The sequence below is a fragment of the Mastigoproctus giganteus genome, chromosome 8, assembly GCF_048544385.1.
Source record: "Mastigoproctus giganteus isolate SK-2022 chromosome 8, ASM4854438v1, whole genome shotgun sequence".
Classification (NCBI taxonomy): Eukaryota; Metazoa; Arthropoda; class Arachnida; order Uropygi; family Thelyphonidae; genus Mastigoproctus; species Mastigoproctus giganteus.
In genome coordinates this window covers 125405406-125432601 of record NC_143582.1, presented here as the reverse complement: position 1 = coordinate 125432601, position 27196 = coordinate 125405406, and the positions used below count along the sequence as shown (strand labels likewise).

General features: G+C 39.6%; 1 protein-coding gene across 2 annotated transcripts in view; it reads left to right on the top strand.

Moving 5' to 3' along the window:
• The first annotated feature begins 4375 nt into the window (after positions 1 to 4375).
• Positions 4376 to 27196, top strand: part of LOC150081802 (SEC14-like protein 2) — a 99049-nt gene continuing 76228 nt past the window's right edge. The window contains exons 1-2 of one of the 2 annotated variants that reach the window (XM_090379681.1): positions 4376 to 4439; positions 25695 to 25781. In XM_090379681.1, the coding sequence (XP_090235807.1) occupies positions 25701 to 25781 (81 nt within the window). In that variant the 5' untranslated portion in view covers positions 4376 to 4439; positions 25695 to 25700. Of the gene's footprint in view, positions 4440 to 25449; positions 25526 to 25694; positions 25782 to 27196 lie in introns of those variants that run through there. The other variant, XM_090379682.1, reaches the window with a different exon arrangement.

Genomic DNA, 27196 nt, shown 5'->3' with positions numbered 1-27196 from the left:
TTTAATATGCTTCACAGCTATGGTCTTGAACAAATTTGCAATTTTCCAACCAGAGAAAATGCCTACCTCGACCTAATATTTTCCTCTACTCATATAGATATTCACAATGACAACCCTATATTTCACTCGGATCATTCGCCAATTACTTTTGACATCACAGTGACCTCTCATAACTTCAAATGCAGCTCCCGTTCTCCACGATTCAATTTCAGAATGGCTGACTGGACTCTGCTCAACTTAGCTCTAAGAAACGTAGACAAGCAGCTCGCTGACGCTATGGATGACATCGATGTGCTCACCAGCAACCTGATTAACTGTGTCCACTCAGTTATATCTGACATTGTTCCTCAATCCCATCTTACCACACGCTCTACCTACCCGCACTGGTATAACAGCGAATTAATACATAAAATTAAATCCAAATAATTTTATAGAAACAAATATAAGCAATCAGGTGACAGCCAATATTACGAAATATTCAGCAAACTCCGCAAAGAAGTGAAAACGCTCATATTAAACTCTTACAATATGTATACAGAGTCAGTTCAGGATAGTCTGCTTACTCACAGAGATATCAAACCATTCTGGAATTTCATGAAGCACAAGAATATAACCAGTAGAAAGTTACAACTCCATAACGCAGATGGAATTCTCTTATCTGACGAATTCAGTATTGCTCAAGAGTTTGCCAAACACTTTTCTAGAATTCAAACAAATGATACATTGAGACCTGCCTCATTGCCTGACTTCACACCTGTTAAAGATGATATCCTCATTAACCTCTTTATCACTGATGAAGATTTAAATACGGCATTAAAAAGCATGAGAAATGACTATACTAGAGGCCCAGATGACATTCCAGGCTTATTTTGGAAAATGACTGTCACTACATTAAAACCCCTCATACTGCGGATCTTCAACTTGTCTCTCAGGCTGGGGAAGTATCCTAAGCACTTTAAGCAGGTCAATATAGTTCCTATTTTCAAAAAAGGTGATAAAAATGACGTATCTGATTACAGACCCATAACCTTGCAAAACAGCCTGGCTAAACTCTTCGACACAGCAGTACACAAACATCTCTTCGAATTCTTCAGGCCTTTCATCGATCAGAATCAACATGGTTTCTGCAGTGGCAAGTCAGTAGTCACAAATTTACTTCCTTTCTGGCAATACACCTCGGAAGCTCTTGATAACCACCTACAAGTTGATGCAGTCTACACAGACATATCTAAGGCATTTGATAAAGTCCCGCACGAACAACTTCTGGAAAAACTTAAGCTATATGGTATCCGTGACCCTTTGCTCTCATGGCTACGCAGCTATATTACGCATCGTTCCTTGAGAGTTATCATCGATCAAGTGAACTCAGACTGTTTTATACCACTAAGCGGGGTACCACAAGGCTCTCCCTTAGGTCCTCTTCTCTTCATTGTTTTCGTAAGTGATCTTCCTTCTTTCATCTACACCTCCAATGTTCAAGTTGCTCTCTATGCAGATGATCTTAAGATCTACTCAGCAGTGAAGGAGATTACCAATTCTCAACAGCTTCAATGTGCTCTCAATAAATTCTCTCTGTGGCTATCTCTGAATGGCTTGTCTGCTAACCCCTCGAAGTGCAAAGTAATCTCTTTCTCATCTTGCAGCTCTCCACAACTAATGAATACGGAGTACACTGTTAACTCTGTGATCATCGAAAGGTGTGACCAAGTTAACGACTTGGGGATTCTCTTTTCCAGCAGTGCTAAATTCGATGCCCATGTCCTTAAAATCACCAGCAAAGCATTCAAAACACTGGGATTCATCAAACGGAACACATACAAGTTCAAAAACTACAGATATGCGGTTATCCTTTATAAAACTATTGTTCTGCCAATCCTTGAATTCAGTTCACCCATCTGGAATCCTCACGCAAAGACTTTAACTAACAAAATTGAAGCAGTCCAAAAAAATTTTGTCCGTTACCTTACGTACCGCAATCCTCTATTCTATCACTCAGTGTATTATGAATTGCTGTGTGATTACTTTCATCTGAGGCCTCTGTGCACTAGAAGAGTTACTGCTGACATCGCCCTTCTAGCCCAAGTAATCACTGGAATTTATGAAGCATCTGATATCCTGAGTAAAATAAACTTCAATGCTCCCTGTAGACAAGTCAGGAACCTTACACCGTTTCGCCTTGACTCTGCCAACACGGACTTTATGAAGTTCAGTCCACTGAACAGAATCAGCAAATCAGCAAATGACTCTCTCATCGACTTCTTTGACAACTCCCAATCACTGATGAACTCCATCCACAAGTTTGCCTCTTCTCTTAAACTTCAAAGTGACTAGCTCACATCTAATTATTGTAGCTTATTATTTGTTATATTATTTTTCTATTCTCTAACGGATTAATTATTACTTGTTTTACCGGTAACTTAACTTAATACAATCCTCTTTTGTACATATGCTTTTATTGTTTGAATCTATATCAATGTTTATCGTCCTGTAGGATTTCACATTATTGTTATTATGTTTATTGATCTGATCTCAGATGCACTGTTAATGGTTACCTGTTGTGTATCTTGCTATTAATAAAATAAAATAAAATAAAATAAAAATTGGCGTCAATTAAACGTACGGTATGTAACTATAAGTTGTCACATGTATAATAATAAAATCACAATCATAAATTTCTTCATTTCAGATAAAATATTGTGTGCTTTACTGGACTCCTTAGTCAATCCAGTCATGGGGAAGACAGCTACTCTTTTTCGATTTTCTGAAAGGTGTTATTGAAGTGAAACTTCTTTAGGCGCGCTCCATCCCTCAAATTCTTGGTGGAAGTCTTCCTGTCACTCCTCACCTATCTTCCAAACTTGAATTGTTATCCCCGCGCTCTCTTCCGATAAAAACTTATTTTTTCGGGGGGGGGGAGGACCTGCCTGGTAAACTCGGTTGACGCCAGGGCTTAAGTACCTTCTATCTGGCTCGGTTGGTGGTATTCCACGGGCCCCTAGGATAAGTAGCCAGACGAAGAACATAACCGAACATTACACTGCTGCGCTGCGCGCGCGCGACACACACACACACACACACACACACACACACACACACACACACACACACACACACACAATCTGGCCTTTAAATAGTTTTTATTATGTCACAAAGTCACGGTTCCGCATGATCTGTAACACTATGTTCTATGACCTTCTTCTGTTGACTAGAAATCCTATCCATAGCTTTGTTGATGATAGCATATTGCATTCCACCTTCTAGTTTGAGAAACCTTTGCCCTTCACGAACAGCTTCAAAAACTCGAATATCCACTGCCAAATCCTTAAATGCTGATCTCCAGGTAATTCTTCAGTGGGGCAAAGATAAACTTAGTTGATTTCAATCCTTTTAAAACTCAGTCGTCTTATATCTCGCAAAAAGGATTCTTCTGCTCCTATACTTATCTTCGATGACACATTGATTTCTAGACAAGATAACATATCTCTTTTGGGATTACCCTGACTTCTAATCTGTCTTGGCACAAGGACATCACAAATATTGCTTCTTCTGCATCCAAAAAAGTGGTTTTTTTTTTCTTTCGCTCTCGGCGTTACTTTTCTTCCAAACAGCTGTTCACTCTGTACAAATCGGAAGTCCGCCCTACCATGGAATATTGTTCCCACATATGGGGCGGGGCCCCCAGAACTGCTCTCTCAAGCTTCTAGATTCCATTAAAAAGAAGGCAATTAGGTTAATTAATGACTCCTCTCTACCAATCTCTCCACTCTCAGACGTTTCTGCTGAATGCCTTTTCTAAAGGTACTTCGATGGGCACTGCTCTTCTGAATTGGCTTCTATAATTCTCCTTCTCTCTTCCAATGAAGTCCAAACACGTGCTGCAAATGGTCAACATCCTTTTACTGTCCAACTTTTCTTCTTCCTCATTTATTCATTCGACTTCCGTTTTTTGAAACAACTTCCCTCCATACGTATTTCCTGAAAATTGTCAACTGTATCTTCTTTTATCTTTTCAATCTTCAACCTATGCATTTTCATTATCCTCGTTTTTTCTTGTATGGCAAAATTACGCGCATAAATTATATCTGCTTTCGTAGTGCAAACTTTGTATTATTACGTCGATTAAAAATACCTGCACGAGAAACTGTCAAAGCTGAAAGTAGTTTTACGCCCACACGCACACAGCGCTGCAGAACAATAAAATTACAGACTAATATCAGTTGTTTACGCAATGATGAGTCAGATTGAAGTCAGCCTAAGCGGAAGTTGGCGGGAAGGAGGAAGAAAGGAGAAAAGTGGAAAGAAACTTACTTTTCCTCTCGATAAAGTACATTTTATCTTTATAATGCGCATATGTGGGCATGGTTTTATTATAAAAATTTGCAAAGCACGAACGCATTTTGCGTATGTAATACAGCTTGTGAAGAAGGAAGGAATGCAAGGTAGGAATTTTTTTTTTTCTGGTTCCTTAGTACACACAGTTCACCTTACAGAAATTCTGATGTTTCCGATTTACGTGTAGATCGCGTTGCAAATAGTCCATGCTTGTAATATAAGAAAAAAAAAAAAAAAAAAAGAGCCCACCATTCTACCAATCAAAACGAAATCGTGATTATATGCAAGTATGAATATACAGGGAGTTCTTATTTGTACAATTAATATTTCTTATTAAAATCAGACCATTTTAATTACCTGCTTGCAGTATACACGGGCTTACAATAAATTAACGCAACACATAAAATCATACAATATAATATTAATTTGATATGCAGTGGTGGACAAAAAATCTGTATCATAAAAAAAAGTAACATTTTTAGAGAAACGTATAAGATATTGTTTGATTGCAGTCATTTTGTTTGTTGCAAAGCAAAGGTATTGAGTCAGACAACGCTTCTGTTGCACGAGAGAGTAATTGCAAGGTACTGCATCAGCCGTTTCTATAAATACGGCGTTCGAAGGGTATACACGCTCATTAGTATCCTGTTTTGCGGAGGTGTAAACCTGACTCCATATGTTCAGTTGGCACCAAGAAAAAAAAGTGTAGCTGTTGCTCTGTCCCAGGAAGGGCTTTCTACGCGTGCTATCGCTGATAAAATAGGCTGTCAACAGTATTCCAGGTGCTGAAATTGAAGCATGAATCTGGTGATGGGAAGAGAAGACCTGGATTAGGCCGTAACAGATCGATATTTGAAACGGTTCGTAATCGCCATGCTAGTGCTCCTGATTTAAAACTAGACTTTGAAATGGCCTCTGGTGTTGAAAAAAGTGCATCAATTATCCAAAGGAATGTGGTCTGCATGCCTATCGGCCCAAGAATACGCATTTGTTGACTCAACTAATGAGGAAGAAGCGACTTGTTTGGGCTAAAACGCATGTTTCACGGACAAAAGAGCAATGGGACACCGTCATCTTTTCTGACGAATCGAAGTTCAACCTTCATGGCTCGAACGGGAAGCGATAATGTCAGAAGACGAAAATCGGAGGCATACCATCCTGACTGCATAACATCGACTGTAAGTTCCCCGCCGTTCAGATGGTCTGGGAATGCATAACAAGCAAAGGGGGTGAGCGAATTAAGTTTTAACGGAACGGGGAATGCAGAAACCTACACTGCTATCTTGGAGGAGTGCCTGAAACCAGTTATTAGGGATCACCACACAGAAGTCCAAAACTGCATTTTTGAACAGGACTCAGCACCTTGCCACACAGCAAAATTGGTAAGTTTTATGCTGTTCAGATTTAATGATCAGTTTGTCTTCTTGTCTCACAAGGCTTAAAACATACTTACACCAATGTTTTCCCTCGTTTTTCTTCCTTAAAGTGCAGTCATACCTCTGAAATGCTGGAATTAGTGTTGGACTGTAATGGCAACAGTCCAGATTTGAACCTATTGAAAATTGTTGGTAAATAATGTCGTATAAAATTTCTCAGAAGAAACCAACAAGCAAGATTCAGCTGCAGGACAGCATTGTAATGGTGTGGTACCACGAAATTGGGCAACCGTATATCCAGAAGTTGATTAACTCTATGCCAGATCGTTGCAAGACTGTAATTGCAGCTCGAGGAGGAACAACAAAATATTGAGGACTTATTTTTCTGAGTTACAGTACATTACGATACTATTACGTTAACTTGTCATTTCAGTTTGTACACGTAAATGCAATAAAATTTATGTTTGGTTGGTTGTCGTGGTTGCCATTTGCATGATTTCTCATATTTCCATTAATTGCGCATTATACCCTTTGGGAAAATATTTATGGCAATTGGATATATCAGGTGGAGTGTTTTTATTGAATTTCATTCACAGAGTTATATATTCCATCTAACAAATGCATTTCGAACATTTCTGCAACCCACAATGCAGTGCAAAACATATTTGCAAAATTCATAAGTGATGCTATTTATTTTGTCCAGCAAAGGATTCGATTTTCCAGCAAAGTCCGCCACTGTACAGTGGCGGACAAAATAAACTGCATCACAAAGGAGATAAAATAGACTTCAGAAGGGATGAAAAATGTTTATATAAATATAGCATAACTTAAAATATTAAAAGAGAAAGGAGATCCGATTACTGAAGCATATGAGAGCAAATAAACAGAAATACAGTGACTGCTAAAGTGAAAAATTTAAATGGAAATATTATCGGAATCCTTTGCTGGAAAATCAAATAACCCTAAAGAAATAAAATTTGAAGCCACAATGAAGAGATTGTATAATCGAAAAATGTAAAATATTGTAAGGCTCATCGGTAAACACTATACATATTATGCTATGCTTCTGCAGAGGGTTCAGAGAAGCGCGATCAGATTGGCAATGAGTGCAGATCGATGTATACTGGTGTGCAAAACTTAAGGACCAACACTATTTCTAAAGGTTACAACTACAAATTCAAACAAAACAGTCTGTGGCCGTTCAGTAGAAAGATGGTGCACATGCAAAAAATTGAATCGTGATGAGAGGACTCACATAAAAAGATGAAAGCAGCAGTTCAGCGGTTATGTGTTACCGAATGGTGAGCACGATTGTTACAGACGTTCGATTGGTTTCATACGTAGTGCTACAGACAACGAAATGGCTAGTAGACAACATCTGGATGACTTTACCCGGGGTCGAATAATTGGGAAGCTCGAGGAAGGTCGAAGTGCGAGGAGTGTGGCTGCAGAGTTCGGTATCGCCCATAGAATCGTCTCACGTGCGTGGTGGCCTTCAGAACGACAGGTACAGTTGTTCGAAGGACCAGTGGTGGTCGTCCACAAAAAACAAAGCCCAATGATGACCGCTATATACTCCTACAGGCCAAGAGGGACTGACACCAGACAGAGGGATCCATTGCAAACCAACTGCACAGGAGTACAGGACGTAGGCGACTCCACAAAGGCGACTGTTTGCCCGACGGCCGGTACGCTGTGTCCCTTTAACACATGCCATCGGAGACACCGTTTACGGTGGTGCATCGAACACAAGGACTGGACAGCAGCGCAATGGGGTAAGGTACTCTTTACTGATGAGAATAGATTCAGTCTCAGCAGCGATTCTGGACATCAGCTAATCTGGCGAGAGGTTGGCACACAGTATCACCCCGCAAACATCACTGAAAGGGATCGATATTGCGGTCGAGGTGTTCTCGTCTGGGGAGGCGTTATCTTGGATGGACGTACATAACTCCAGATACTGGAAGGCGGTACTGTAACCGGTGCACATTACTGTACTGAGATAATCCTTCCCCATATGCGTCTGTTCCGAGGTGCCATTGGCCCTGAGTTCGTGTTTATGGATGTGCGATGGGGCCACATCCCCATCGCGCTGCAGCTGTTGATATGCTTTTGGAAGGTGAGGACATTGTTCGTATGGATTGGCCTGTCCTTTTCATCGATCTAAATCCCATCGAACACATATGGGACGCTCTGGGGACCAGAAAATGTTCACCAGCTGAAGACAGCGCTGAAAGAGGAATGGACGATGTTACCACCAGAACTTATCAACAACATTGTTCTAAGAATGGACAGGCGGTGCAAAGCCTGCATCGACATTAGAGGTGGCCATATCTCCTACTGAGGACCACCTCTTCCTTTTGTTCCATCTTTGGCAGTGATGTATCTGTATCATGGCACCCAGTGCTATATTGCCGTGTTTGAATAAAGTCCCTCTGTACCGCTTGTAATGATGAAGGAAACAACACCTCGCTGGTGTTGTTTCCTTCATTTCTGTACCTCACGAGTTTCCTTTGGTATACTTTTCTCATATCCAGGCCACTCCTATGAGAAGCTACAGTTGAAAACCTGACTGGTCCTTAAGTTTTGCACACCAGTGTGTGTATGATAAACGGATTAGCTGTCGAAAGCTAAGTTCGTCAATTTGACATCTAAGAGGATATATGATTGAGGTGTACAGCACTAAAGGGACTCTGCATAATGAATTAGAAGGGTCTGTTCTTACCATACGTGACACAAGAACCACTGGGCACAAATATAAACTCTCAGGGAGTAACAGAAGCCTGAATCCGACGAATTTCACCTATAGGCAGACGGCTATCGAATAGAGAGAACCCAAAGGTCGCGGGTTCGAATCCCACCTCGGGTTTGGATCAAAGTACTGCAAAAACCTTGGGAGGTGCATTATGGCCACAGAAACCGATGGATCAACAACTACCAAAAAAAAAAAAGAAGAGAAATAAGTTGCTTTCCAATGAGGCAGAGGCACTAACTGAATTTAAAGTGAAACAGTATGGTTACCTGGTGAGAATGGGAACGGTATGAATATTCTGTTTTATTATTATTGTTGTAGCTCGTTTCGGTTCCTTGTATCATTTGACCTTATTAATGCTAACAAAGAGTAAGTCTCCATTTAGCCCCTCAGAACGACCAGGCCCTCGTGGTAGCACAGATTCCGACTAAGATCTTTTCCTCTCCACACCGGGTGGAAAAGACCTGAGTTCGAATCCCATCAATGAAGCGAGAAATTTTTATGGGTCTTTTTCAAATGGCTGAGTTAGTGTCTCGGGAGAGGGTGGTATGTTTGTTTCCCAAAAATTCGGCTTCTTCAAGCACAGAACACTCGCAATTTACAGACATTATATACAGCGCAATATGGCCCAAGTTGCTGATGCGTCTACAACAACCAACACAACACAACACACAACAACCAGAATCAGGATTCTTCACAGCATGGACTCAGCGAGGTGTCGAATGCGTACCAGTGAACGAGCCAGTAATCTAATGAACAATGATGCTGGTTTGTTCACTCGATTACTCCCCACAGTTGTTACGAATATGATACTTGTGGATCACTAGTGCAAAGAGCTAGTTATACTTCATCCCACAAGTGCTCAGATGGGTTGAGATCTGTAACTGGGAACGCTACCGCAATAGACTAAATTCAACTGTCATGTTCTTCGAACCAGGTCTTTACAATTCTGGCACTCTGACATGGTACATTATCTTGTCGGACGAACCCATTCGCATATGGTTACTGTGGAAGAGATTTTTTCTTTTTATTAATTTTTCATTTATTTCTCCTGTACCTTAGTATTTCCGTCAGCGGCAACTGTTGTTATTATACATTAGTACAGCAGCTCCCCTCAAGCACTAAGGTTCACAAGCGACCTGACGGCGTTAAAATATCAGAGAATTTTCAGGAGCTGAGGGATTTTGTCCTATAATCTATATATTAATACGGAAGCCGTTTTCTTGAGATGGCCATTTTCAAATAGGCCTAACCTATCGGGCTGAAAGTGGTCTCAAATTGAAGATATTTCTTCCTTCCTTGGAGGAAATGGGGATTGTTGTTATTTGGTTTTTAGGAGCATTAGCAACTAAGGCCATATTGCTCCGGGGATATGCGGTGGTCATTCCCTGACCTTTCCGCATCCTCCGTATTTGGTGGGCACGGGCTCGAACCCCGGTCTAATCAAGAAGCGTGTGCTATGCACTGCTGCTCCCGCCCACCTGGCTACGGAGGCGCCAGGAAATGGGGCAGGGGAATAGCATGTGTTGAGAAGGTAAACTCGGGCAGGGCACAAGGCAGGTCAGAAACACAGAGAAGATGATACTAAGATGATACTCTGTGGTCAGAAATAACCTCCGGGGCTCCAGTAGCAGCTTGGGGAGCGAGCAGATCACGTTCCACGAAGAGAGTTGACTAGCTGGGACAGCAAGATCACAAACAGATTGCTTCAATCCTTCGAAAAGTTTCTTCCCAATACTTCCAATGTGTTGCGTATTCATTCATCATGTTCTCGTTGCAGCTTTTTGTCAAGCAGCAGGTCTACGAGGATTTTATGAATTGGGGATAGCTTCCCACTAAGAGTTATCTCGATATTTGCTGAGCTTAATTGCTTAGCAATTTTTGCTACTTAGTAATAACTCAGTTGTACTTAGTAATTGCCTTAACAAGAGGTATCGTATTCCCAGTGGGGGCGGGGAGATTACCTTCAAGTCGGTGAAGGTCAGTTCATTCTGCAGGTGCACTCGTCCTGACTTAGTTCGCTGGAGCATCAGCGACTAAGGCCATATTGCTCCATGTATACTGCGTGTGTTCTATGGTCGATTTTCTGTTTACTGAACGAAAAACCCAAGTTTCTGGGAGTAAGAAACCATCTTACCCTCGCCTGAGACCGACGAACTTGGTCATGTTGTGAAAAAGACCCATAAAATTTCCTCACGTCTTTTACGGGACTCGAACTCGGGTCTTTTCCACTCGGTGTGGGGAGGATGGCGATTCTACCAACTGTGCTGCCCACGAGGGCACTTTGTTCGCACTTCCGACCTTGAGGAATATTTTAGATTGCTATTGTGGGAGGCAGTAGCTCATGATGGAGTAATTCAGACTTTCCGTATATCAAATTAGGAATCTTTTATGAATTTAAAATTTACCTGGCCAAGATAGACATCAAAGAGAACTTGTACTGGATGACATCACAGTTTAGACAACATAAAAAGTCCGCAGGTTTGTAGAGGTATTCAACAGTACATTTACTACAGCTGCTACGCGATTTCTCTTCTATATCCGATGTGTTGCCCATGTTCTAAACTAGGATAATTTACAGCAGAGTTTCTTAATCTTTGGTCTGCAGACAACTGTGATCTGCAAACACGTGACAGACGGTCCTTCCATTATAAACTATCAGAGTAGACGCTTTATTTGCTTTTATAACAAACATGTTTATTCTGTAAATATATGTCCGAACCCCTGATAATACTTCCATAAATAATAAATTTATGGAAGTATTATCAATATAAAAAAAATCAACAAAAAAAAGGTGGGGAGGGGAAGAAGAAAAAAAAAAATTGTAAAAAAAAAAAATTTTATTGTAAATTTATATTTTATTGTAAAATAAAAATATATAATATATTTTTGTTGTAAATTTATATTCTGTTGCCAAAAAGAAATATATATATATATATATATATATATATATATATTTTTTTTTTTTTAATATTAAAACCGCAGGTGCGTGCATAGGAATACCGCTATCTCCGATTTCCTGGTATTTCCTTTTTCTGCTGTTGCAATCTCCCTGTATTTTCCCTCATCTGCAAATGTTTTTGTATATAAAAATGTCTACGTTTAGTCGTGAATTATTTGAGACGCGATTTCCTTAAATCAGTTCCTAAATATCTATACGATATTCTTCGTCCTAATATCGTCCAATCTCAGTGGGCGTGTCTCTGCTCCATAAACTAACGCACTCCATACTATACGTTTATTAATGTATGCAGGGCCACTGCCTTCAGCCACAATATTCGGTATATGCATCGCCTCTGTGATATATATGAAAAAATAATATTTGCCGGATTTCTGTTGGTCCGATTTTAATAAAATGTGGCGAGATTCGAAAAATCTTTCTAATAGATCGAAATATAAAATTTCATAATCAATCTTTTCGTTAAACCAATTCCTAAACTCTCAAAAGCTTTTTTTCCCCACTGCTATTCTTACCCATATTTCTCTGTTATTATTTGCTTCTTCCACCATTAGACTTCCCAAATACCTTTACACTCACGCGCCTGTTCTATTATTTCTCTCCTTTCAACATTTAACTCACGTCTTGCCTTGTGGGTAGTGCTTGTAATCTCTCTCTCTCTCTCTCTCTACACCAGTTGGAAAAAGCCAGAGTTCCAATCTCGCCAACGACGTGAGGAAATTTTATGGACTTTTTTTCCCATAATCACTGAGTTACGCAGTCTCAGACGAGGACTGCATGGTTTTTTCTTCTAAAACTTGTGTTTTTCATCGAGAAAACAAAACAGACCAACGAATACACAAATTACAAGCACAATACACCGATGCCTTATAGCTTTAGTTTCTTTGGCGCTTCAACACAAACCTAAACTAACCCAACTCACAACTTTCCCTTCTCACTCTCTTTATCTTTGTCATTTCGTATTTATTCTCATCGCGAATTTATCACAACTTTCCTTTAGTCTACTAACTCCACAATCCTTCCTCGGAATCTGCCACTAACTCCAAATATAACACTCCCATATGACTCTTCTTCATCCAAATTTACTCTATCAAATGTGTCCTTCTTCACATACAGGGTGTTTCAAAAGTGATGGTCAATAATTTAAAGGGAACTGTACAGACAACGATATGCAAAAAAAGCCTAGTAAAGACGGGTCCTTAAGTGAATCGTTTTCGAGATATTAACCATATCTAGTTTGGATCCACCACTGACAAGGTGAACTGTGCAGAGTTGGGATCCACCACTGACTTGTTTGTTCAGGTTAGGTTATGTTCATTCTCTCCGTTTCCCCTCTCTCAATGTTCTGAGACGTAGCAGGCATACTAGTACTTGTCAAAGGATAGTCAACATGGAAAGAGGTTACAGCAACGAAGAGTATGCGGACATGTATTTCATGTATGGTAAAGCCAACAGCAGTGCACTCGAGGCTGCACGTTGTACCAAGAAGCATTTCCCCGCCGAAGGCAGCCCAACAGGCCCACATTCATCAGGATACATGAACGCCTTAGAGAATATGGACGCTTCGCACATGGAGTACGAGCAGGTAGGCCCAGAAGCGTAACACATGATGTTGAGGAAAGGGTGTTAGAAAGAACATCATGTAACATCTGTAAAATCCTGTGATGTTGAAACCAAAAATTAAAAATGTATTATCTTATGTTTAATAAAACCACCCTTAGCAAAGGATTCACAGATTTTTGCTAAACTAGTGCTCCCATAGTCAGTGGCGGATCTTAACAGAAAATGTGCATCATCTCGAAAACGGTTTATTTGCGGCCCGATGTTCATTGGAACTTTTTTGCTTATTTTAGTTTGTACTTTTCACCTTTAAATTATTGACCATCATTTTTGAAACACCCTGTATATTAAGGTCTGGGACAGACTTTAATGTATAGACTTTATATAGAGCTGTCTCACACAATCCCCGTCTTGCACCTCTGACTATTGCCACAGTTTCAATGCCATCTTGTCCTACCTTAACTTTTTGTCCTCAGTATACACTACTAATCACTCCTCTTTCCATCCAGGATGTCACTCACGATGAAGGACTTTACTTGATCAGCCACAATGGATAGGTAGACAAACTACAGGAAACAGCACCGTATTTAGCAGTCACGGGCTTGAACCCTGCTCACTCATGTAATTATGCACACTTAAGTTTGACCACTCGGCTACAGCGGCCTACAATGGATAGGTAGATTTTTAGCATTCAGAATGCAGTTTGGGGATACGAGAGCTCCAAGAGATTCTTCCCAAAAAACATTCCCCATACTAAAATACTGGCGTCGCCTGCCCGCTTCTGTTGGACCAGGACCTCTCTGCAGTTTATCGCTGTAAAATGCATCTGCCATTCACACGGTATGGCAGGAAACGCGATTCGTCAGAAAAAGTAACTTTTTTCACGTCATCAATGATCTAAAAGCGTTGTTCAGATTTTAGGCGTGGTTGGCGATGACTGGACATAAGCATGGATACCTTGATTGGGCGCCTATTCCGGGGCCCATACGGAGGAGAGTTCGTTGGATCGTGGTACTGGAAACACTGTTGGTCGTTCCTTGGTTAAAGTCCATGGTCAAAAAAAAAAAAAAAAAAACTATCATATTAGGGCCACTGGAGAACCAACTCATCTGCCCATGTGTAATATGTCCATAAACTGCGTGTGTTATCTGTTCGATTTGCCTGTTCTGTTCGATGAAAAACCCTAGTTTCCGGTGGTGAAAAATCTTGCTATCCGCGACTGAAACCGACTAACTCAGTAGTGCATACATACACTGTCCATTCAAAACATTTTATTCACTTCTAGATGTCTTTCTGCCGAAATTCTCATCACGCCTATCGCATCCCTCGGATTACCAACCGATTGCTGTTAATTATACGAGAACTAAAATTTAATTTTGTGTGATATTCTGAATCGGCGTTTTTATCAGTTAATATTTGGACTAGTTGGCATTTCAAACGTTTCATGTTTCGAAGTGTCAGTACGTACAGTACAAGTGGTTATAATTACCGTCCTCCCCACACCGGGAAAAAGAAGCTCGGGTTCGAATCCCGTGAACGACGAGAGGAACTTTTATGGGCTTTTCTCGCTTAGTGGCTGAGTTAGCCAGTCTCGAGCGTGGATAGTAATGCCTCCCTCGGTAGCTCGGGTTTTTCGACTTGATAAAATAGGCTTAACCAGAGAACACAAGAAATTTATGGACATATCACATATGAACAGAGAGATAAGTTGCTTCTCCGGTGGCCCTAATACGACAGTTGTACTGTACTCACCCAAATTGGAACTTGTGTCAGTGGTATATTTTTTCTGCCTTCACTGAGGTTTCTTAGACGTTGTAGCCTGGGCTTCTGCAATTGAAACTTTGTACCAGCCGAGTCTCTTGGCTGAGCTTGAGCTCCCAATGCTTACCTTTGAAGCACATGTTTATTACAAGGATAGGATTTCGGAACTGGTGTTCTTCAGCTTCCCCTCTCCAATCCATAACCGCCATCCTGGTGCATTTTCCTCCCTTCTTTGTTTATTTATTCATTCATTCATTTAAATATTAAAGAGCGATTACATTAAAATGGGAATATGTAATTTTCATTGCGCATGTCGAGCAGTCAAGGAAACGTGAATACATTTCTCTATTTCCGAAAAAGAGGATGAACAGTGACCACTGAATAAACACTGACTATTGGATAAACCCATTTTCAGAGAGGTGCGTTTCTGTACGTTTACTCCGATAGCATAACGTGCAAGACTATAACAAAAACAGCCAGATCGTGCTTAAATGTGCGTGCTGAATGCACGCGCATTTCAGCACGTATTTATGTAACGCGGGGAAGAAAGCGGTTTGTGAAAAGTTCTTTTCCAGAACTTGTTTAGGAAAAAAAAAAAGAAAGAAATAGGTTGCGAAAGCGGTGCTTGAAGGCAATCCACTAGAAAAGAGGAAGCAGTTTGAAGTCTGTGAAATGGTTTCTTATCTTGGGGAGCAGAAGTACTGCATTGATTCCATCAGTGAGAGGAGAAACTGACGTTTCTAGCTTTCAACATTTGTGCACGTGAGTAAATATTAGTAATGGCAAACTGAACTCATAAAGAGCTAAAATACAAACAGAACAGAAAGGAGATTTGGCGTCCTGTCCATTCATCTCTATTAGTATTGTATCAGCTGAATGTTTTGTTTCGTTTGCACGATTTTTTTATAACGCTTTAACCGAAATGCATCTATCCAATAAGGTTTTCAGCAACGAAGTTGAACGGAACTATTTATTAATTATCAAAAATTAATTACGTATTTAATTATTAATGTATATGATTTTGTATCCAAAATAGTAAACAACAGTGAGTAGCGATCCTAGGAAATTTAGAAAGCAGTGATTATGATCGCTGTCCTTCCAACCATGTGGAAAAGGCCTGGGTTCGAATCCCATTGAGACGAGAGAAATATTTGTTCCTACCATGGCAGAAACAGGTCTGTGCTGCACAGATTTTCACTATATCACGTGTCACAGCTACTAGTGGATATGGAATGGAGTACAAAACGATGAGGGATGTGTCTGAATAGTAAGGAGTACAACTACCAGTATATATATATATATATCTTTATTGCAGGCAGTGATTGGTTACATGATTGCCTGATGCAATAATACCCACAACAGCGACAATGCTAGGGGTTTAACATTAAATAACTTATACAGGAAAAATTACTTAAAACATATATTAGCACATAAAACGTATAATTACATATTTTACATATAAAATTAATATTAACATGTGAAATGAAGAAACATGAAAAGCGATGAAAAGAGGATGGCAGTCACTCGGTTGAAGACGAAAGCTGGTCCCTGATGATGCGTCTTCTGTACGATTTGTCTTCTATGAACTTTTTGTAGTCCACATCCATCTCCTGGACATTGTGGAGCATCTCCATGAGCAGGAATCTATCCCCTATTCTGAGCCTCCACGCCACAGACTGCAGAGAGGGGAGGGCTCTTAAGGGTTTTGGTGGGATCCTCCAATTGCACATCTGCCAAAAATTTGGCGTATTGACTTCACCCGCTATCATTTTAATTGTCACAAGCAAGCGGAGGGCAAATATCCGTTTGGAGACTTTTCTGTAATTTAGAAGTTGGGTGATATCTGAAGTATGTATGAGTGGTGGCAGTTTATGCTTGAAGAGGACCCACCGAATAAGCCAGTACTCATCAGATGCAATGGTTTTTAGCGTGGTTTTCGTTGCCGACGCCCAGATTTTTGACGCGTAGGTGATGACTGGCTGCAGAAACCGGTATACGTATTGGAGCGTGTACTCAGGCTCTGTGACATGAAGGAGGTGTTGTTTGGCAAGCCATCTTGCTCTGCAGACCTTGTTGTGAATGTCTGCAACATGGTATTTGAAACTGAGTTTAGGGTCGAATATAACGCCGAGATCTTTGTGCTTGATGACTGGGGTGATGGGGGTTCCGTGGATTTCCAGGTTTAGTTGCGTTGGGTTTGATTTGAGGGAAAATACCATTTGTGCAGATTTTTTTGGATTTATCTTAAGAGAGAACTGTGCCAAGTATGTAATCAGATTCTTGAGGCTGTTGATAATGTTTCCAGAAACAGAATCAGGTCGGGCGGTCCCGTTTATCCAATAGAGGAGCTTCAAGTCGTCTGCATAACTGATAAATTCTGTTTGCTGATACAGGAATGGGTGGATGGCAGCCGTAAAGAGGAGCCCTGAGAGAACTCCGCCCTGGGGTACACCTACACAAACTTTCCTTGTGAAAGATTTTTTATTCACAGTCAAGTGAAGGACCCTGGTCGTAAGTAGCGACTTCAAGAATTCCAGTATATTGCCTTTTATCTGGTATCCATCCTCACCAAGCTGCAGGAGGGGCTGGATGTCTATACTGTGGAATGCAGACTGGATATCCAGATAAACAATTGGTGTTGGTGGTTTGCAATAGGTTTGTAATGGTGGACCTGCGTTTCAAGGCATAGTGAATGTATAGTGATTCACATGGCAGAACCTGGTTGGTTAGGATAGGAAGAAGGCACTTCTCCATGACTTTTAGGAGACATGAGGCTTTCATTATTGGCCTGAATTGTGAAATTGATGTCGCTCCTTGTGTTTTGGGGATTGGTCGGACAATATATTGATTCCAGGCTGTTGGGAAACTTTGCATTGTGAGGATTCCATTGAAGATACCTAGGAGTGCATCAATGATGAATACACTAACGCTCTTAAGAATGAATTGTGGGACCCCATCATATCCAGTGCAAGACGTTGGTGGGATATCATTGATGGCCTGGATAAGCTATCTTTTTGTGATGATGATGGAAGCGAGGACATCTCGCTGACAACTGTTGTGAATTTTAAAGTCTGATGCTGACTTTGGCTTAAATCTTGTGATGTAGTCTAGCCATTCAATTGGATTAAGTTGTTGTAGTTAAGTAGACACGTCATACAAAAAGAAAAGCCAACGGTTGGCTTTTCTTTAGAATGAGAACTAACTAACGTTCCAGCGCAATAAATTTGGAATCTGGGACATCAGTTCCCTACCTGGCGGTACATTACTGAAATTGGCCGAATCTCTTTGAACATCAAAGCTTCAACTAACTAGATAAAAAAAAAAAAAAAAAAAATGGAGAATTATGAGCTGTTTATTATGCAAAACATAAATACAAATGAGCACCTAACTTGCATTCGATGCTTATCAAGGAAAAACTATTCCAATTGAAATCTATCATTTACTTTCTGTGTTAAAATTAAAAACCAATTTTTTAGTGGACGTCGATTCTTTGTACTAAGTAACTCTCCTTTTGGTGACAAAAAGATTGCTAAATAGTTAGTTAGTTAATTCTGTAAAGGTCATTTATAAATTTTGGGACGAGAAGTATTTTTTAACAATTTTCAAAGCTGGAGTTTCTGAGTACCAAAGTTGTACTCAGAGAGCCAGTGTTGAGGCGGCGGTGGTGGAGAGGCGCTTGCGTAGTGTCTTGCACGGCTCTCACCTGCCAGTCGCTTTTCTTCCAAGACTTTAATCGCTTCTCCAGGAAGAAGTCGGAGTCGCTTCTCACACCCATGCCATTCACAACAACTGAATAGACTCAAATAGACAACGTTTACGTTTTCGTAAACGTTGTCTATTTGAGTTCTAACGACCATTCGTGACTACGGACCCTTCATACTGAGTGCCCAGCACTCAGTAGTTGACCTATTTATTCTCTTTTGTACTAAAATAATAATAAGCAATCTTTCAGAGGAAAATAGTAATAAGGAATCTTCCACTTCAAAATTGACTAAACTTATTCCTAAAGAGGGAAAAAGTCAACTCATTCTAAAAGCAACAGAAAATGGTGAGTATACAGATCCAGCCAGGACTTCAATGGCAGAGTAACAACTTTTAATCAGGAATTTAAAGATGATAAAGTCAAATCATGAAGCTAACTAGGAACAAAGGAATTATCATTGAAATGGCCTTAGAAGCTGATCTTGCACGAATTGCATCCTCGGAGACGTTTTGTAATGCTGGACTTTCGGCTGAAACCCGAAAACCTTCCAATCTCACGCTATTGGTGTATGATATTATTATTAGCCATGTGGTGCAAGGAAGTCGGAAGTCTGAGGCTCATGCTGCATCAGCCAAAAAAAATTTCAGAATCACCCTGAGAGAGAGAGAGAGAGAGAGAGAGAGAGAGAGAGAGAGAGAGAGAGAGAGAGAGAGAGAGAGAGAGAGAGAGAGAGAAGGGAAACACCAAGAAAGAGAAGAATAATGATATCCAGCTGAGGACCCTGGATGTGCCAAGCCTATACTCACCAGATGTGAGCCCCTGGTGTAAGATATAGACAACTATATGACCAAGGAAAAAAGAAATTACTGAAGACCTCTTGTTCAAAAACTTACCAAACAATGGATTTTTAAAAGAAGTTACACAAGAAACCAGCTTCAGATTTAGTGCAAAACCCATGCAAAACCCAAATCCAGACTATAGTCAACTGGACCTTCGAGCTTCCTCTAGATTTTCAAAATTTTATCTAACAGAAATCGAATCTATTTAGGGTTTCGCACGCAAGCACAGAAATTTTACCGTTGTGATCAAGTGCTTTTTATGTCGTGGAAATTGTCACACGACACAGAATTGCAGCCATAAATCCCCATCCCGTGGATTGAGTTGGCACTTGTTTTCTGAATGCCCACATAAAGAAGACCCACGACTGCAAGCGACAACCAAGACAATATCACCATTCAATTCCAGATCCAACCTTTCCTGAATGTTTTAAAACAATGGATATAGTACATTCCAGAATCTGCTATGAGTAACACAATCAACACTTCTTCTATTTCACAGAATCATTAATTTGGCAAATCCAAGATTAAAATCGTCCAAATTAACGCTCAGCAGTCATGGTGTGTCGCTGATGAAATCAAAATACTCGCAGAAGAAAACAGTGTTGATTTTATATGCATTCAGGAACCACACTTTTCTTAAAAGTCTTCGCACTTAAATTATATCGAGTTTGTAACAGCAACTGAAGTAGAATATTAGCAGTACCCTCCACTCTTCTGATGATTTCTGTCAGGCTAAGATGAGAGAGAGAGAGAGAGAGAGAGAGAGAGAGAGAGAGAGGATGCTTGCCATAAAGTTGAATATTAAGGGATCTTAATAGTGCGCAGTGTGATGAGGATCTTATATAAAACAAGCGTATGTGAAGGACGAAATGAAGCGGTGTGTTCATTATGGCCAATGGAAAAGGCGATATAATGAACATGTGCTTTTCGAACGACTTATGTTACCTAACCGGTTGTTGAATTTTATCAACAAATAAACGCAATCTTAGAAATCATGTCCAGACAGATCACAGTATTTTCTCACATATTTAATATACCGTAAAGTAATGTGACACAAATTTATCTCAATGTTATGTGCCTTAGTAAAAACAGGAACCTTATTGACTGCTCAGTGCGAAATAAACGGATTAAAAACATTTTTAACCAATCCTTTTCTACTGAATTCAGTAACCATGTAGAGATGTCAAAGAATACACAATTTAATCACGGAAAAAAAAAAGAGAAGGGGGGAAGGTACGTTTAAAGCCATCTCCACCTGCAGCATGCGATATCTGTTGTACTGAATCATATCAGTCGTGATAATGGTGTAGAGATATGTTTCCGTACAAAGTTAAAGCACTGATACCACACTAGTCACAAGGACACAAATAAATGTAATAGAGACTCGCGAGTACATGGCGAGTGAATACCCCTCAAATGAAATGAATTCTCAAGAGAATACAACAAACAAAGTAAGTATTATCGAAACTTGTGCTCTATTCCGCTTAAAGAGTGCTTTTTAATATTTAAGACAGAATTTTATTAAGTTTAATATTTGTCACTTCTAATGAGTCATATTCGTTTAATAGTAGGGGGGACGAACTGATTACACTTCAGCAGTGTAGTAGGCAGATGTTCTAAATCGATAAAGAACATTCAGGTTGAAAGCTGACGCTTTCTTTTAACAACATAACACGGGCTATATTTGATACCCTGGATATCAAAAGTTTGACAACAAAGGACAACTCTCTCGCCCTCCTCCAATTACATCATTACTTTTTGATATTATTCACTACATTTTACCACACTTTCGATCGAAAAGTCTCTGGCTTTCATAGCGTAGTTGCGCTTTACTTAACGCGAAAAAAAAATCTTCACTACAGTTCTAACCTTGGCTGGATGCGAGCCGAGCTTAGAGCAAATTTAAAATATTCATTCTTTTAATGATAGATGAAAATATTTGTAAAACGTTTCTTAAAGAAGGTACGATATAGTACTTTCTACAGGGTGTTCATTTTAAAAGAAAACCCCGGTTATTTTTATAAAGTTTAGAGGGGAATTAGCTCAGATGTGGGAACAATATTTTATGCTAAAGTGGATTTGAGATCTGTACAGAGTGAGTAGTTGTTTCGAAGAAAAGTAATGTGAGATTTAAAAAAAAAGATCAGTTTTTTTTCTTTTGAAGAAGAATAGGAGGAGTGCTTATGCTAACAGATATTGCAATTCAGGGCAACCCCCCCTAATATGTAATCTTGGCTAGAAATCAGTGTCATCGAAGATAAGCATAAGAGCAGTAGACTCTTTTCTTGCAAGAAATAAGACAGGAACGAGTTTTAGAAGGATTCTAGTTAACTACGTTTCTTCCCTCCCCCACCCCATTAGAAATTAAATTGGAGATCAGCATTTAAACAATTGTGATGAATTTTTAAGAAGTTGAGGCTGTTTTTACAGGACAAGGTCCTCAAATTGGAAGGGGGATGTAGTATGATATCATCAGCAAAACTATCCATAGGATTTCTAGACAGCGAAAGAGGATCAACGTACAAGAGAAAAAAGAGCGAGAAAAAGAACTGAAACTCGAGGAACACCAGAAATATTGGAGAAGTTAAAAGATAGCACCATCTACCATCACAAATGAGTGTTCAATGAAAAAACTGAATAACTAGTTCCAAAAACCCGTCGGCAGGCCATAAGATATAGCTTGTTTAGAAGACTTTTATTGCCAAAAACGATCAAACACATTCACGAAAACATACGAACAAACATATTCATGAAACTTTCTAGCAATACCGCGTAATCTGGTGCTCAAAAGATAAGGAATAAACACCAAATCTTTTATTAGATTAAAACAAAATGTTAAAGACAATCGTTTTAACCTCCTAAAAGGTTGGACGAATTTCTACCTGGAATTACTGAATTATGCAAATGAATTCAACACCAGTCCAAAATAGCGGATGGGTTATCCATGAAAACGTATCTAATAAGACGAGTAATATCTCTGAGTAGCAATACAGGAGTGACATATATTTTCACTGCAGTCACAGTGTTTCAAGTATTACTGCGCGGTAGCACAGTGGTATCGTCACCGTCCTCCCCACACCGGGTGGAAAAGCCCCGGGTTAGAATCCCGTCGATGACGCGAGGAACTTTAATGGGCTTTTTTCACTCCGTGGCTGAGTTAGTCGGTCTCAGGCGCAGATAGCAAGGTTTTCTCCCACAGAAATTGGAGTTTTTTTCGTCCAGCAAACAGGCAAATCGACCAGACACGAAATTTACAGACAAATAAATATATGGGTAGATGTAAGAAATTACCGGTGGAATTTGAATTTGTTTCAAGTATCAGTTCCCATTTTTCCATGAGCCAGTGAGGTTTCTGGGAGGAGACTTGTGGCTGCTAACTCTCCTGCCAAAAGCATCCAGTTGTAGTTAAGAAAGTTACCAATGTATGCTTCAATGAAATTAGGTCTAGGCTGACTATATGCTCCCCCTGAAGTCTGTTGTGCATTATCGTCCATTAAAAAAATGGACGATAACGCCCTGCAGCTGCGTCTTGACCTGCAGTTCCTATACAAGGATCTTGTCTCGATACCTTAGAGCTATGAGAATTGCTCGTGGGAATACATGAAGATTTGGTAAGCCTTAAAAATGATTCCAACCTAAACCAATAAATGACAAGCTTTAAATGTAACTTTCTTTGAGAAGGAATCTGGTTCGCTCCCTACATATGAAGATGCCTTGAAAAATCACAGTTGAGAAATGCAAGTTGACTGATCAGTAAACGTCATGCCAGTCTACTCTAGAGTCCAGTCCAGCAACGCGTTGTGGGCATATACAATTCGGATTGTCATGTATAATATACTCTCTCATTAAGGATCGGAGGCCTTCGAAAGCCACGTTATCATATTCAACCACTTGATCAGTATTTTTTTAAATGGGGGAGAGGCTAAAGTTGTTAAAGGAAGATGTGAAAGTAATGTTCGGGGAATCATAATGCAACAGTAAAAAATTACGCATTATTTTCGCCATGAGAGGAAGCTGAAGCCCCTTTAGCCCATACCTGAGACCGCCACTGTATCTAACAACATCGGCGCTTGAATTTGAATTTCAATTTAAAGAGTCACTACGGTGGCTCTTCCATTTTGAAAGTACAGGAAATAAACGAGAAATACAAAAGCCCGGCGATAAACGTAGCTATAATAACTGTACTATTTTATGTTATCTTCCTCTAATTTCTGAACACGAGGCTTTCAAAACGAGGGATAAGTGACTTAGCCGTAGTCATTCTAGGAAGGTTAAGAAAGAATTTATTTCCTCTGAGGAAATGAATTTTACTTTCTCAGAGGAGATAAATTTTAGCGTGAAAACGAACTCCAAAACATACAAGTAATACAAAAAAAAGTCAATTAATTACAAAAAATGTAAGATCCAAAAGGAGATAACACTGTTAAATTTCAGCAAATCTTGTCTTTCAATAGCAGTTAGCTTTATGAAAATGCTGCGCAAAAAAAGAAATGATTTATTCCTTAATATCTGCACTATATAATATTTTTATTCTGGTAGTATCTAATATAGTTTTCTTTGAAAAGTCCTCCTTTAGTAGTATTCAAATAAATTAGTTAAAAAGCTACAAATCAATGCAGTTAAATGTATTGTGAGGAAAACGCATGGATGAAAATGCTGTTTCTTATTAGAAACAGAGCCGTTTCTTTTGCAAAAACTTTTAGGAACAAGATATAGTTTCGAAAATGAAGAAATGTATACAACTGCAAATAAAATGGTAAAATTCCTCGACATCCTTTCAAACATACACAGAACTGGGACTGACATTGCTCCGATCTCTGAATTATGAAATCCGAAATTATTGTCTTTTTGGATGCGTCTGTGTGATACCATAGTGGTTACATAATTCCATGCAATACAGCAAGATTGACTGTATTTAGAAAATTATGGGAAATGCTCAAAGTTCAAAAGAAATGCCGGTTTCCATTTATATTACAACTCATGTCTCATATTCAAAGGCAGTTAAGGGTACAAAGTAGCTATTTATTGTGCGGGTAAACTGCCAATGTTCAGTCAGTTTTTCCCGATGTTAAAAGTTTCCCGGGGGGAGGGTAACCGTGCAAACCCTCGTCCGAGATTAACTAACTCGGCTATGACCATAACAAGCTCAGAGAAGTTCCTCCCTCCTCGACAGAGCTCGACCCTGAACCTCTCCCATACAATGTGCAAAGCCCAGCGATTGCATCCGCTGCTCTGCTCGCAAGGATTCTTTCGTAGAAATGCGCTGTGTACGCAATCTCCGAGGCTTTCCAATTGATGATGATACAAGGATCTATGGATTTATTGAGGTCACTTCCGTGGAAATAGAATAAAGCAGTCTCAAAAGAAGTGTAGGATTTCACCTTCGTAATAATTCCAGACCATCAAACTAACAAACTGTTCTTGGCACACACAATTTAAACACACCAAATACTGAAGCTCACGGTCAGAATTAACCTGGCATTAATCCAAAAACAACCCGATTATACCCATACGCTGATATAAACATAAATTGTTTCCAAGAAGTCACGAAGGTTCTTCTGTAATTCTTGTTCATATCACATAACTTTGATTTGGCTGAAAACAAAACAATTCTCCACACTTTATAAAGCATTAAACCTGTTGTTTCCGTTACACAAATTTGGATTTCCTGAGCTACGTTATCAATTTCTGACTAATAGTGAAAAAAAAAAGCAAAACTGCACCGGTTCTAAATCTGGAATTTATATTAATGACAACGACAAGGTTGGACACAAAACACGCTTACTTCAGAACCTGTTAACTTCGAGTCGCAGTCTACAGACAAAAAGCAGTTTTTCAACTAAATATAAAATAAATGCACGTAGAAACTGTTTTTCTCTCCAATCAAAAATTAGTCAAATCAAAGAATTCTCCGACTTTTACAGTAAAGAACTATTTAAAAGAGACAAATATGCATAAACTTGGCTTTTCTTTTTTCCTTTAAAAAAAAGCCACGTTTATGACGAATTACATTACTAAATCCTGACGAATCCAAACTTTCCATCTAGTTGGAAAGTTTGGATTCGTCTCAACACTAGCTGGAGGTGTCAATAAAACTAATTACTATTCGACAAACTCATAGTAACAGTACTCGTCCGCTTTTTCAGAACATAGCAACGTAAGAGCCTGTTGCGAGCACTGTCTGGTTTTCAGCGGTAATCACACGCTCCTTTAAGATTCCCCTCTACTGAATACTCGTTTCAGGTAAGTATGGACTAATCTGTATAGTTCAGAAATCGCAAGCTTTACCTATAAGTTCGCAAAATTGAAAAATTACTGAAATACTAAAATTTGCTTTAGACTGTCGATGAGCGCGATCACAGAAGTGATTGTACGTGAAGACAGCTTTTTAATACTTATTACCCTTTGTTAGGAACTCATGGAAGTAACTGAAAGTTGCACGAATACTGATGGGGATATGCATGAGTTTCAGGAAAACGAAGTGAGAGCTCTGAAAGAGGTGAGTAAAAAAATGAGTGCATTAAAGAAAAGTATATTTATTTATTTTTTTCTCCATAGGATGCGTTTTACCAAAGGATTTTTAGCAGAAGAGCTATTGTGGGTGGCTAACTGCCCCGAGAAAGTTGTTTGTAACAGAGTTATTATTATTATTGTGTTATAATTGTCTCAAAATTACCTTAAGACTGACTTTCGAGAGTCAATGTATTCTATTTTTATACCTAATAATCTAAAATTGACTTGTTTTAAGAAATTTAAACCTTTTCATTACCTTATCTCCATCTTATAAGATGACTTCGAGAGAAACGAAATGATTTTTGGCTATCACTGTTTAAGGATGTTTAGACGCACCCTTGTTGAAAAAATCGGACAGGTGGTAAGAACATATGCAACAATTTGTAGGAGGAGACAATTAGGCCACTCTAGAGAGCTTTCTCCTTGAAGGAGATGAGAATGAGAAAAATATGTGTGTTGATTGCTGTTTTCCAACGTGTTGGAAAACGGCAATCAGTATTTTATAATCATCATCATCATGACCAGCCATTTTCAATCCACGGCAGGATGAAGGCCTCTCCAGCAACTTTCCAGTTCCTTCTGTCTTGTGCAATGGCCATCAATTTACTACCCACAAACTCATGAATTTCATCTATCCATCTCCGCCGTTGTCTTCCCGGTTTTCTTCTAGCTCCTCTTGGGTACCATTCTGTTATTTTCTTAGTCCATCTGTCATCATGTCTTCGAGCTATGTGTCCTGCCCAAGACCATTTTAGTTCTTTAGTTTTGATAAGAATGTCCTTTACTTGAGTTTGCTGCCTATTTTTATAATTATATTGTATTTGTATCATTAACTTGTTAGTAAAGGATTGCATATACACAGTAAACATCCACCTTTATCAGATACAACTACCGAATTGCAAGTTCCACTTTAGCCTTCAGAACAGCCTCCATTCCCTGCGGCATGGGCTCAACTGTTTCTTCTCACAGTTGTTATACATTGGATGGGTGCAGATGTCTACGCCAAAGAGCTGGTTCCACGGCATCCCACACGTGTTCAATTGGACTGGGATCTGGTAAATGGAGAGAACACCGAAGTAGGATGAATTCATTCTTATGTACCTGAAATCAGTTATGCACTGTTCTGGCTGTGTGGCATTATGTCAGAAGAACCTATTTGAAGTGGTAAAAAGCAGCCGTTAAAGAATTTGCCTTAGAATCAATTTTCAGATAACCTATCGTTCGCAATGTATATCCCACCGGTTCCAGACGCACAAGTAGTTGATGAACTCCTCAGTTGGCTGCTTAACCATCTCCATTCATCACTGAAACACGTCGTGTGTGGGGATTTAAATTTCCCGAACACTCAGGGAAACTTCAAGAGGAGACTGAGTCAGCGTCTAGGTATATTAGGTCTCAAAC